Below are 12,133 nucleotides of genomic sequence, written 5' to 3'. Positions count from 1 at the left end.
TCGTGCAGAAGGTTATCTGAAGTGATAGGTGTATAATGAATGACATTGAAATAGTGATGTTCGGTAAATTATGAGGCTGAATTACAAGTTATGTGCCAGATCGGTCCGGAATAGGTAAGATAGGTTCCGGCAGGGGTCGTCCTAGTAAGTTTAATAGAGGAGCGAGAATAGATAGACACCTTTACGACATCTTGATAAATACTTGAGAGGCCAGAAGAGGATCCTTTCTGTATGCTCAGACTGATTTATTGGCGTGTTTGATAGCTTAGGGACTTAGCGTTAAGCTCAGGTTAGAGCAGCAATAGCTCAGGTCCAAAGACAGAAATAGAAAATACTCATAGTCGAGATTCCGACATCAAATCCACTGTTTCACCATCCTTACGTGCTCTTTCCTCTTTCCCCATTGTCTGCTTGGCATCCCCTCTTGCCTATTCTCCATTCCCACCAATTCCTGCTTAATATTGATATTGATATCCAAGATGAAATTCCAGTCCCTGACTCACGAGTCTCATCATTGGAGTTACCAATCAAGTAAACCCTTCGCATTAGCACTGCAAAATGAGACACTTCCCGTCTCGATCTCTTTGCACACTACGCGCTATTATTAGTATGGGAACTTTTGGATTCGGAAAGAAAATGGCTTACGATCATCATCTTCCAGCCCTTCGGGAGTGAAGCTCTGCTTCCGCGCAGCGGGGTGGATCTCTGCTCCTAGCTTGGTCTCCGCATCTTTGTGTTGCTTGAGGAGATCACTCAGTTCGTCTTGCTGATCTGTTTGGAAGTTAATGACTGCTAGAAGTATTTTTTGATATTCATCCGGTGTTCTTACAATCTGGCATGTCCTCATCGCCGCTTAATAATTTATACTGCTCGATCTCAAGTTGTTCGATCTCCAACTTGATGCTCGTTTTAAGATGGTCAATTCTCCTACGGCTCGTTTTCGTGTCTTTGAAATCCTTCACGTAGAGGTTGCACTCTACTTTGGTGGTATTTCTTGATAGGGGGAGGAGCCTGAGAGTCAGGACTTCACTGGATGAGAGTCGACGGAAGACGGTGGTGTGGAACACGCTTAGATATTCTTCAGATGAAGGGAATGGAAGGAATGAGAATAAGCCTTTCCTCCTTGATGAGTTGCGCAACAAGGATCCAGCTTCAAAAGTTAGCACGCAGTATCACTGAAACTCTTAGTCCCCACCTACCAGCAAGCTTCCAATTGAACTTCCCCTCGACTTTCCACTCATCGACCCACTCCATCTCACACGTCCTCCAGCGCCTCAGGTCCATTTCGAGACCCCCCAGAACCTGACTCGTGACCTCATTGCCAACATCAAAGTTAATAAAGACCATGGATTCCCGAATCTCGGTCTTGACTTCCCATAGCCCATTCAGGTCCTTCTCGAAGCCCTTCACGTTCTCAAATTCCGGGGCTTTGAGTAGCTTGCCCCTGGTGTCGTAGCTCCAGCCGTGGTACCTACATCCGAGGACTATGGAGCTCCCGCATTCTTTCTTCGTCACTGCGTACGCACGATGCCGGCATACGTTGTGGAAGGCGCGGAGCTGTCTGTCCTTCCCCAGGATGAGGAGGAATGAGAAACCTGTGATATCGAAGGTTCGATAATCACCGGGCTTCTGGAATCTCGACGTGTGGGTCACGAAGAGCCATGTCTGCGCAAATTTTATCAGCCCTACCGCAAACATGGTGTTCTGGAGAATGACTTTTACCTTGCTGAAGATAGCGCGTCGCTCGAGTTGATACACTTCTTCGTCATTCCACCAACCTGGCAAATATTTTGACGTAGGGGTAGCTTTCTCTCCCTCCAACGCCTGGGATTCATCTTTTCGAAACCAGGATGACAGCACCGAAACTCCTTTACCGCTCTTATTCTTAAACTGTAGGTATGGGAAGGCATACACAATTGCGAGTATGATGCCAAGCCCAACCGAGCAATACAGCGAAGAATCCAGTTTTGCCATTGCAGGACTGTGCAGTCTATAACTTTCAAAATGTCAAAAATCAAGGCGATGCAAGAATAAAGAAAAAGGGCAAAAGGCAATAACGAAGAAGTGATCAGTCGATTGCGTTTGACCCAATAATAAACTCCAAAGGCAGGCACATAAGATTAAAGCCCCGGTGTCTTCAACCTTATCTGGGTTTATGGCACCGGCCGAACCTTGACATATCAAAGACCGAGCGATGTTCCTCTCCCCATTTTTGCAGGTCAGCTTCCAGCGGGACGAGGACAATATACAACCAAATGCGGTTCACGCATCCCCCCTGCGAGGGCTACCGACGGGAGAGTAGCAATGTCGTTGCAGTGGCTTCAGAACTATGTGCGAAGGATGTTACGCAAAGGTGCGTGGCAGGCTCAGATACCCGGTTATCGAGATCCAAGTGGGCTTCTAGAGGCGCATCACGAAGGGTGGGCATTGGTTTAGGGTTTTTGGGACCAAGAACTACTTGGCTTTGGTTTGGGTGGAGGGGCAGGGGAGGGGAAGGGATGTTTGTGGATAGATGGGTTGATGGTCGTGGTGGTCTGGAACTCAGGATCAGAATACCGCTTTAGGCATGACTCCACGGCCCCCTCGATTGACATCCCATCCATCCCCATGCATTGTCGATCCCCTGCTCTCTTGATGTCCTGGCGATATTCGACAACGACATATCTACTTGGAAAGTATTGACTACAAATATACATACTTACTACATTCCTATAGATATCCGTTTGCAACAGACTGATCTCTAGCGACTAGCATACATAATCTTCAAGCTCGCACTCCACTCTTGAGCAACTAGAAGAGCCCGCGCCGCAAGTGCAGCTTGTCCGTTCCTGATAACAATCCAAGTTCTCCTGGACAGCTCAGTCCATATTCAAGATGGATTCTCTGACCCGAACACTGCCCGCATCTTGGTTCTGCAGTCCCGCACTCTACCAACTAGAGCGTCGAGCCGTATTCCTCAAGGTATGTAATATAGTATTATATCGGATCCCATGCCCACTCATCACATAGCTAATCATCCAGCCCAGTCATGGCATCTTCTAGGTCCCGTGACGCGATTCCAGAGCCGTTCGGAAACCGTCGTTTATGAGATCGCGCAGGTGACGCTGCTAGTCGAGAACCGGAGCCCGGAATCCGAGGGAGTAGATCGGGATGGCATCGTTGTGTATGCGCAGGAAGAGGTGCGTACTGAGAGAGAGTAATGTGTCTGACAGGAGCGGCTGATGAGTGGCAGGGCAGAGAAATCAAGAGCTATATCACGCCGAGCGGGCTGGTCTTCGCGACGCTGTCCCTAGATACGCCGAGCTTTGAGGAGTTCTTTTCCGGTTTGGAGGAGCTGGTTAATAAAGTTGATTTCACGAAGCTTCCGCATCGAAGAAGCCTTTCTTATGAGGGGCGATTTAACTGGAAGACTATGTATAGCCCCCTTTTCATAGATCACCTCTGTTGTTCACTTGGTTCCACTCTCCACCTTCTCCGAGATGAAGGCACGAGAAAAGAGAAAGAATGAAAAAGGAAACACACAAAGACGAAACTAACACCCGCAGGATCGATGGCTTCCAGGAGTGCCTCCACTGCCAATACACGCACCCGACCTTCTCGAAATACTACCCGCCCACCTTCTACAGCGTGACCAACCACGCCAACTTCAGCCAGCACATGGCCGACCCATCAAAGCCATCCGACGGGCTCTTCCTATATTTCTTCCCGATCTGCACGCTCAACGTGTACGGGGGCGGGATGTCGTCGTTCCGCACGCTGCCGACGACCGAGCCCGGCGTCGCGCGCATGGAGTTCGACTACTACCACTCGGGCAGCGATGAGGAGTTCGAGGAGTACTTCCGCTTTGTGCGCCAGGTGGCGTTGGAGGATTTCGAGCTGTGCGAGATGGCGCAGAGGAATCTTGAAAGGGGCGTGTATGGCGAGGGGATCCTGAACCCGCTAAAGGAGAATGGGGTCGCGTTTTATCAGCAGAGGGTGAGGGCGTTGGTAAGAGGGGAGTGGGATAAGGTTAAGCGGGAGAGGGAGAAGGGGAGCGTGAAGGTTGAAGCGAGGGAGGTGGGAATGGAGGAGGGGAAGGCCATTGCTGTTTTGTAATAGCGAGTGATTTTCGTTTCCGCAAGAGTCTTAGATTTGTGGTGCGAATGCAATATTGGATTTCAGAGGTATGAACTTGCATCTGGCAGTGCTTTCTTTCCGTTATCCACCTTCTCCCGTGACATTTTATAAACCGTTTGCGCCATCAACCGCTAAGGGATAGGTAAGGGTTCGTACATTCATTTCGATGATCCTCGATGATCGATCCCCCAAGCTGCTTCTGAGTCCTAAAATGTTTTGTGCTATTTGTTGGAATTGACAAACAGGGAAGTGTTAATGACGAGGCGGAAGGGGAGGGGGGGAGTCTGGAGCCTTTGTCGGAGCCTTGGGATTGGAATCCTGCGAATCCGGTGGGTAGGAAGCTGTCTGTGGGGCAGTTGGAGGTGGACCAGGAGGCGGTGGGTAATAAGGTGCGTATGGAGCCTCAGGAGTATGGCTAGGGGGAGGAGGGTGATAAGGTACCTGGGCAGCTCCTTGCTGCGGCGGAGCTGGAGGATAGTACTGTTGACCAGCACTCTGTTCTGGGTAATTTGGATGAGAAGCCTCCGCCGCTGCGTACGGGTCCTGAGGCTGCTGGTAAGCCCCCTCAGATGCCGGAGGATAATAGCCCTGCGGCTGCTGCTGATATGCATGCTGGGAGGACTGGGCATAATAGCCCGGCGGGGGGGCGTAATGAACTTTCTGCTCCGCTGTGGGCTCATTCATCATCTCGATATCGCAGTCCCCTGGCGCCGGTCCATGGACCGTCCCCAGCAGTCCGTAATCCAGATCTATTCTCCCGTCCGCCTCCTTCAACACCTCCATCAGCATCCGCGTTTCCGGTGGGATCCGCCGCACATGGCCCGCTAGAATTTGCTTCACGCCAACCTTCTCCCAGTAGAAGTCTGCGTTCGAGTCAGTCCGCTCGATGATAATCGTCCCATCGAGCTGCACTCCTCCATACAGCCCTCGACTCTTCATATAACTGAACGTTGGCCTCCTATTCTTTATGAGCTCCAAATCAGTCACACCGCCGGCTCCGAGTGGACCCGCGACGACCGACACCTCGCCGCCGATCGAGACGCGGAGCTTGGAGAAGGCGTCGAGCGCCTCGCGATTGTTGATCACAAGGACGCAGTCGTAGATGTCGACCCCAGCCATGAAGCCTACTCCGAGAGTGTGGACGAGAATCCCCGAAGGAGGCGACCAAGATCCGTCCTCTTTGCGCGCGATGAGCACGCCTGAGCCGCCGGCGCCCGAGACCCAGAGGCCGGCTCGCATGACGCTAAAGATGGCCAGGCCAACACAGTTCTGGATCACCTGTTGCGGGATCTTGACCAGAACTTTGGGTTTATGTTTCGGTCCTGCGGAGGAGCTATGGCTGAGGGGTTGCTCTTTGTAGAAACCGTATTCTAGGGGTTTGTCAGGCGATTTGCCAGAATTTCGTGGATGAATAGGGTATAGGGGACGAACTGCAGAAAGATTGCAGAATGCGAGCACATTTGTCACATTCACGATCCATAGATGAGGGCCAGAAGGCTTCAGAGCCGATTTTGTTCGTCAGTCGGTTGACGGGTGCGCCGAGTTTCTCGAACAATGCCCATCCTTTGTCGAAGGCGGCTTTACCTCCGTGCCAGGTTTTCTCCCAAGTCGACATGGTTGCTCGTTTGCAAACCTGGTATAGAAGTCAAGGAGCTTAGCTTTGAAAGCAGTTGTTGCGGAAGCCGAAATCCGGGGAGAGGCAGAAACAACCAGCGAGTTGAGATCAATCAGGGCTTGGAATTATAGTCGGAATTCCAATTTCTTGACAAGGGAAATGGTGAGAGTTTTACCCTGTATCCAAGGTAGAAGATACAAGATATTAGCAGAGCCAGAGATGAGGCGTGTTTCGTACAAGGTTGACTCGATCATCGAGATCCGAGATATGAGGCGACGCAAACACATCCAATGATGTCATCGAGATGTCTTATATAATCATTCGCCTGATACCGTTCAAAGGGGCGATATTACTATATTTCGTTAATCAATTGGGCTATTCATAAGGTTCGGTCCGTAAAATGTAAAGTTCATGGGCTTACCTGTATAGGTAAGGTAGGTAGTGCTCGAAATCAGGGTCCTAGACCCCTTTTACCCTTTCCGAGAAACCAGTAGAAAACATGGGGAAAAAAACTAGGGAAAACAACCAAACGATGCGAAAGACTGATACAAAGTTAAGCAAAGGGAGTACTAAGAGATGGTGGGCATAGCCGGAACTCAGGCAGCGATCTCTCTTGAGAACATGAACGAGGGCAGAGCAAGGGAAAGAGCAGTTATCAAAATGAAGCAGTGAGACCAAAGACAAAACCAGCTCAAGGCCTATCTAAGCCTCCTTTCTCCTTGACTACCCACTCGTATTCGCCCATATTGGTTCTGGATAACACTGGTTCAGTAAAGCCAAAACTCGCAAATAATTCCAAAAGTGTACAACTTTGAATTATGCACAGCCTCAGAATTCGGGTGCTTGCCTCGCTTCAAAACCTCTCGATTCTGAGATCTTTTATCCCCACGACCGATTAACAGTATTTCACCTTTTGTCATATCACTATCAGCTTCCGATCGCCTGTCAAAACAAGGTGCTACGATGCCGAGGGGTGAGGGGTTAGTTACCATCGTGGTCGCAACTCCGTTCAGTCAATAGCCATCACCAAGACCAGGAATCAGCCGTCAAGCTTATCAATGCCCTCTCACATTCCATCTCCTCCTGGTATTCCTTAGCGCCCAATTCCATCAAGAAACTATGCCACCAAGACTCCTTTCTCTGGAAGCGCATAGCAGTAGTATACTCCCAAAACTCAGGGTACCAGCCCGCAGATTCCCAATCCAGCAAGCCGGTAATATGACCTTCGTTATCAACAAGAATATTGTGGTGCTTTATATCGCCATGGGTAAATTTAGTGCCAGGGCGTTGCAATACTTGAAGCTTGAGAGCGCGCTGGATAGTTTCTTCGTATTCTGATTGCGACGCAAATCCAGGAGACTTCCAGGCTGGTGCAATTAGGTAATCATGAAATTCTTGAGGAGTCTCGCAAGGACCAATAGTATGGTTAGGGACTCGAACGCTACGGATGGGACCGCCGGTAATGGAGCAGATGCGTTCGTCGCCCCAGGGGCTCTTCCATTGGCGGATGGCGGCCAAGTAAGTCTTCAGTTCCGTGAGAGCAGTGGCTTGCGCTTCGGGACGGAGTGATTCATACGCCTGTCCAATCTCGCGGCCGGGAAGCCGTGTCATCAAAATCGATACTGGCGCGTGTGGAGTCTCGGGGTGATCGCCATAACAGAGGATCTTCGGGGTAGGCAAGCCAGCAGCGCGGCATACCTTGGTTGCGAAGACTTCTTCGAGACGTGTCCCATCGGACCATTTCAAGAGCAGCCCGAATGGAAGTGGAATAATCTGATTATCATATTCAATGCCTACCCAGTCACAGTAGTAGAAATATGAGAAGTCTCTGAGCCAGCGGTGAACGTATCCCCAAAACCGCCGAATAAGAGGATGGCTAGGTTTGGGTGTGGGAGGGATCTTGGTTGCCAGGGGGAAAACAGGTCCTCGTGGAGTCCAGGTAAAGTCAGGTAGGAAAAAGTGTGGAATGTAGGAAACACCATTTGATGCTGGTGAAGGAAGCTCCCAAGAGCTATTGAGAAGTTGACTTGAAGAGCGAGGAAGATGTACCTAGAGGGAGGGACGTGCGCTTTCACGTGATCAAAAGGACACGGGATTCGTCACATGACCTCAGCTAGCTACCTAGGTCATATTGGGCTTTTTGGAGAGTACCTTATCATTGGTGCGCAATTGCAGGCAGTATGTTCTGAATGAAATACCTTCCCACATACAAGCTGCTGAATTATATCTTACATATGCCTCTGGCAACTAGGCCAAGTTCGCCATCTACCTAGTCATAATATTTCTCGCTCACGCCCGCAATGATCTCTCTCTCGCGCTGCTTCGCGATCCCCGTCCTGAAGCGATGATCCTTCGCGATGCGCGCCCTCGCCCACTCTACAACACACGTTTCAGTCAGCCAGACCTGATCTCGCAGCCAGGACTCTAGGAGAGGGGAATCAGACCTTCAGCAGTGACGCTCCCAAGCGACTCATCCACGCCCTTCTGCAAGCCGAGACGTTGCAAAAGCGGACTTTGCACGGGCGCCAGAGCGATGTTCGCCTCGGGGCGAGCGAAATAGATCAGTCCGAGACGTGGTCGGCTGGCTTGGTCCTCAGGTGGCCGGACGACGCGGTGGACGGTGGATTTCAGGTAGCCGCCGCTTAGGAACTCGAGGGCGTCGGCGACGTTAACGATGATGGAGTCAGGGCTTGAGCGGACGTATTTCCAGCCGTCTTTCGTTTGGACCTGGAGCCCGGCGACGGGTTGGTGGAAGAGGAAGGTCAGGGTGTTGTAGTCCTGCGCCCGCTGGTAAGGGAGGTTTCAGGGGTGAGATGAGGAGATCACTTACTGTGTGTCCTCGCGCCCAGATGTTGTTGAGTTTTGCGTCCTCCTCGGCAGTGCGAGGGTGGTATAGCATATATCTCAGGTACTCCAGGCCCTGTGCATCATACCGATGGCGGTTGACGAAGTAGTTTTCGTCTACCTCCAAGACGTATGCAAAGAGACGCAGGAGCGGTAGCAGAATCTTGTTGTGGATGTGCTAGGGATATTCATCAGTCCTCAAAACCCCCAGAAGAGCTAGGAAAGGGCCAAACAAACCAGCGAGAACCTCTTGATCTCCTCCAAGTGCTGGGTGATAATCTCTGGATGCGGCCGCTCGTGCTCCGGGGTGAACTTGGGGATGTTATACCTCTCGTCATTGTCCCTCGCTGCCAGCTCTCCCGTTGATTGCGGTTTATAGCCGCGAAAGTCCCCGGCGGCCGTGTTAGCCAGATACTTCTGCTTCTCTTCTAATGGGAGCTTGAAGAATTCCCGCCCGATAGCGTACTGGTTTCTGATCTCTGCATCCGTGAGACCGTGGCCTTTCACATAGAAAAAGCCTGCTATGGTCAGAGTGGGATATCATATGCGTCTCTCATGGTCACCGCATACCGTTCTTGTCAATGAAACTCAGGACCTGGGCCGCCAGCTCCTCCTTGCCTCCTGGTTGATCCAGGCGCGAGATGTCGAGCGCTTCTAGGGACGCCCATTCTACTGTCGCCGAGGCAAGTCAGTGCTAGTCGTTTCCACGGGGCTAGGTGCCTTGCGTACACTCCTCCTGGGTCTGTTCCGGGTAGTGGTATTCTGGCAGAGACGTAACGGTTGCTGGGGCGGCCATGATGAAAGAAGAAAAGAAGAGTCTGGCCGTGGATGAGCAGCAGATGTCCAGATCTTCTACGTCGTCGGACACTGCTGATCTACCGCCCTCTCCCCAGTCGTCTACCGTGGAGACAAGACGGATTTGCCGTGTGCAGGATCCCACATCACGCGTGTCATGCTGTGAATGGCATCATCGCGGGGTCCCCCTGGCACACGTGACTCGTCAGCCGTCCCGGGTTACCATGAGTTATCGTTATTTGCTATCAAGGACGCCAATTAAGATACGGCCGATTAACCCCAGAAAATAAGATATGGCACGGCGGCTCGCTTATGAGGCTTTTGACGTCCATTTTAGGATTGACCCTCCGCTATTGATACATTATCCAAGGTCACCTCGTCGGCAAGGCTGGACCTTCAAGCGACCCGTTGATCAATCTGTCAATCAAAGAGACCCATCATGCCTCCAACTACTCCCTGTCTGCTCGCCGCCCACTTTACTCTCGTGAGTCTCGTCCTGCTCGACTGCCTTCCTATCCTGTCCTCCTGTCGCGACCAGCCAATCAACGATCGTCGAATCCTGCCCTCTATTTGACAGCCCTCCCTCCGCGACGATGTCCTGTATCTTTTTGTTATGATGCCATGTCTGCGGTACCTGTCGTGCTTGGCTTGGGGTGCGGATGGGTCCACTCGAGGGCATCCCGCAGATGATATGTATGCGGTTCCCTGCTTGAAGCATCCAGGCGTCTCCATCCATTGTGCGCTCTCTCCGTCTCGAAGCCATCATGTCGGACAGCCCTGTGAAAGAGAAGAGTGTGCCTCAGGCGGCACTGGTCCCCTCACCCTCCCCATCACGTGCATCTTCCTTGCCAGAGAAGAAGTCCAGGGGACGTCGAATCCGCGAGATCATTTGGGACAGTCTGGATGGGCCACCAGAGGAACGCAAACTGCTGTTCAAAATCGATATTTTCATTCTGTCAGTAGTGCTTTCTCTATAACGGCAGCGGCTTTTGCTAATATGATCCCACAGGACATGGGCCGGCTTCACCTATTTCTCCAAGAACCTGAACTCAAATAATGTGTCCAATGCCTACGTTTCCGGCATGAAAGAAGACCTCAACGTGGTGGGGAATGAGTATCAGACCTTTACCACCATGTGGACTATCGGTTATGTGATCAGTCAGATCCCATCCCAGATGATATGTACCCGCATCCGCCCTTCACTCTGGTGCCCATCCTGGGAATTGCTGTGGGTTATCGTCACTTTCTGCACAGCCGCCGTGAAGACCCCTCACCAACTCTACGCCTGTCGCTTCCTGGTTGGTTTGGCGGAGGGCACCTTCTATCCTGCTGTCCACACCGTCCTCGGGGCATGGTATACTAAACGCGAGCTGGCCAAGCGAGCATCGATCTTCTTTGCATCTGCATTCGTGGGCTCCATGTTCAGCGGGTACTTGCAAGCTGCTCTATACAAGGGCATGAATGGCACGGCGGGCCTTGCGGGATGGAGGTGGCTCTTCATTTTTGACGGCGTTATAACCCTTCCCATGGCTCTCTGGGGTCAGTCATCACGATGCAAATGTTCTGGGATCTATGGCTGATTTTGTCTAAGGCTACTATGCTCTTCCAGACCTCCCTACTAACACGAGGGTGAAGTGGCTGAAACCGGAAGAAAAGACATTGGCTCTGAAGCGCATGGCAGATGCCGGAAAGGGTAAAGATGTTCCATTTACATGGACAGGCATCAAGCGCATACTCTTCAAGTGGCATTTCTGGGTGTACACCGCCTACTACACGTACGTGCACGAAATGCCTCCTGATATGAAATATGCTGACTGTCTGCCAGGTTCTTTATCTGCAGCGAGAATATCGGAACCTACATGAATCTCTGGCTGAAGAGCTTGAAGAAGTGAGTCAATCTACGCTTTTTTTTGGGGGACGTCTTGGTTAGCTAACCCGTAGTAGGTATTCCGTGTCAGAAATCAACACTTATCCTACACCCATCAACGCCATAACGATCGTCACATCTCTCGCCTACGGCTGGACCGCCGACGCTCTCCAACTTCGCAGCCCCATCGTCTACTTCTCGCTTATCGTCTGCTTCTTCGCCGCCATGAACCTCGCGATCTGGGACGGCGTGCCCTTCGGCCTAAAATGGGCCTCCTACTACCTCACCGGCTTCGCTCCCGGCTCCGGACCCATCTTCCTCACCATGGTCAATGAAATCTGCGCCGACGATACCCTGGAACGTAAATTCATCCTCGGGACCACCAATTCCGTCGCGTATTCCTTCAACGCCTGGATCCCGCTGGTTACGTATAACACTACCAAGGCGCCGCGCTTCCTGGTCGGAAACTCAGTAACGGTGGCTTTGATCGTGTGCGCTACGCTGACTTTGACACTGGCGTTGTTCCTGCAACGGCGCGATGCGTAAGTCTATCGATACCTCCAGACTCTTTCGTACTGTTTAGATCTAACTTCGAGATAGCCGCAAAACCCCTAATACAGAGAAGATATCAGACTCGGACCGAGAACCTACTGACATTATAGTAGCAAATGTATAAGCTAGTCATGCATTGTTACTGTAAATTAACAAGGCCTAAACACTACCTACCTTAGATAGCAAATATAAAATAGTAGATAAGAAACTTATCAATATATATACATATATATATATATATATATATATATATATCGAAGCATTCCAAGACAAGCGTGGTTAAAAAGAACAAGTAGGTAGGGATCAGGTGACTAGCGCGGCACTGCGGGGTGCAGGGGCGGGGA

The 12,133-nt window shown here is 51.2% G+C and overlaps 6 protein-coding genes across 6 annotated transcripts; 2 read left to right on the top strand and 4 right to left on the bottom strand.

Annotated features, from left to right (window-relative positions):
• Positions 1-1,305: 1,305 nt before the first annotated feature.
• On the bottom strand, positions 1,306-1,776 carry M430DRAFT_73793 (hypothetical protein; the record flags this gene model as incomplete). The annotated part of the gene is made up of 2 exons (XM_024869538.1): positions 1,306-1,665; positions 1,723-1,776. Coding segments are annotated over 2 exons (414 nt in total), but the record flags the coding sequence as incomplete, so codon positions are not given.
• Positions 1,777-2,874: 1,098 nt separating this feature from the next.
• M430DRAFT_51542 (hypothetical protein) lies at positions 2,875-4,095 on the top strand (the record flags this gene model as incomplete). The annotated part of the gene is made up of 4 exons (XM_024868235.1): positions 2,875-2,961; positions 3,027-3,179; positions 3,233-3,414; positions 3,546-4,095. The coding sequence occupies 4 exons, from the start codon at positions 2,875-2,877 to the stop codon at positions 4,093-4,095; spliced, it is 972 nt and encodes a 323-aa protein (XP_024719485.1).
• A 273-nt stretch (positions 4,096-4,368) lies between these two features.
• On the bottom strand, positions 4,369-5,731 carry M430DRAFT_51541 (hypothetical protein; the record flags this gene model as incomplete). The annotated part of the gene is made up of 2 exons (XM_024868234.1): positions 4,369-5,486; positions 5,548-5,731. The coding sequence occupies 2 exons, from the start codon at positions 5,729-5,731 to the stop codon at positions 4,369-4,371; spliced, it is 1,302 nt and encodes a 433-aa protein (XP_024719484.1).
• A 1,023-nt stretch (positions 5,732-6,754) lies between these two features.
• M430DRAFT_104995 (hypothetical protein) lies at positions 6,755-7,711 on the bottom strand (the record flags this gene model as incomplete). The annotated part of the gene is made up of 1 exon (XM_024860975.1): positions 6,755-7,711. A coding segment is annotated over one exon (957 nt), but the record flags the coding sequence as incomplete, so codon positions are not given.
• Positions 7,712-8,000: 289 nt separating this feature from the next.
• M430DRAFT_51540 (hypothetical protein) lies at positions 8,001-9,371 on the bottom strand (the record flags this gene model as incomplete). The annotated part of the gene is made up of 6 exons (XM_024868233.1): positions 8,001-8,107; positions 8,176-8,509; positions 8,562-8,753; positions 8,813-9,093; positions 9,146-9,247; positions 9,305-9,371. The coding sequence occupies 6 exons, from the start codon at positions 9,369-9,371 to the stop codon at positions 8,001-8,003; spliced, it is 1,083 nt and encodes a 360-aa protein (XP_024719482.1).
• Positions 9,372-10,134: 763 nt separating this feature from the next.
• On the top strand, positions 10,135-11,783 carry M430DRAFT_51539 (hypothetical protein; the record flags this gene model as incomplete). The annotated part of the gene is made up of 5 exons (XM_024868232.1): positions 10,135-10,325; positions 10,380-10,909; positions 10,962-11,145; positions 11,196-11,258; positions 11,315-11,783. The coding sequence occupies 5 exons, from the start codon at positions 10,135-10,137 to the stop codon at positions 11,781-11,783; spliced, it is 1,437 nt and encodes a 478-aa protein (XP_024719481.1).
• Positions 11,784-12,133: the final 350 nt, after the last annotated feature.

This window comes from Amorphotheca resinae (genome assembly GCF_003019875.1).
Source record: "Amorphotheca resinae ATCC 22711 unplaced genomic scaffold M430scaffold_8, whole genome shotgun sequence".
Taxonomy (NCBI): domain Eukaryota; kingdom Fungi; phylum Ascomycota; class Leotiomycetes; order Helotiales; family Amorphothecaceae; genus Amorphotheca; species Amorphotheca resinae.
Note: the sequence above shows the minus strand (reverse complement) of the source record. Positions and strands in the feature narration are given on the sequence as shown.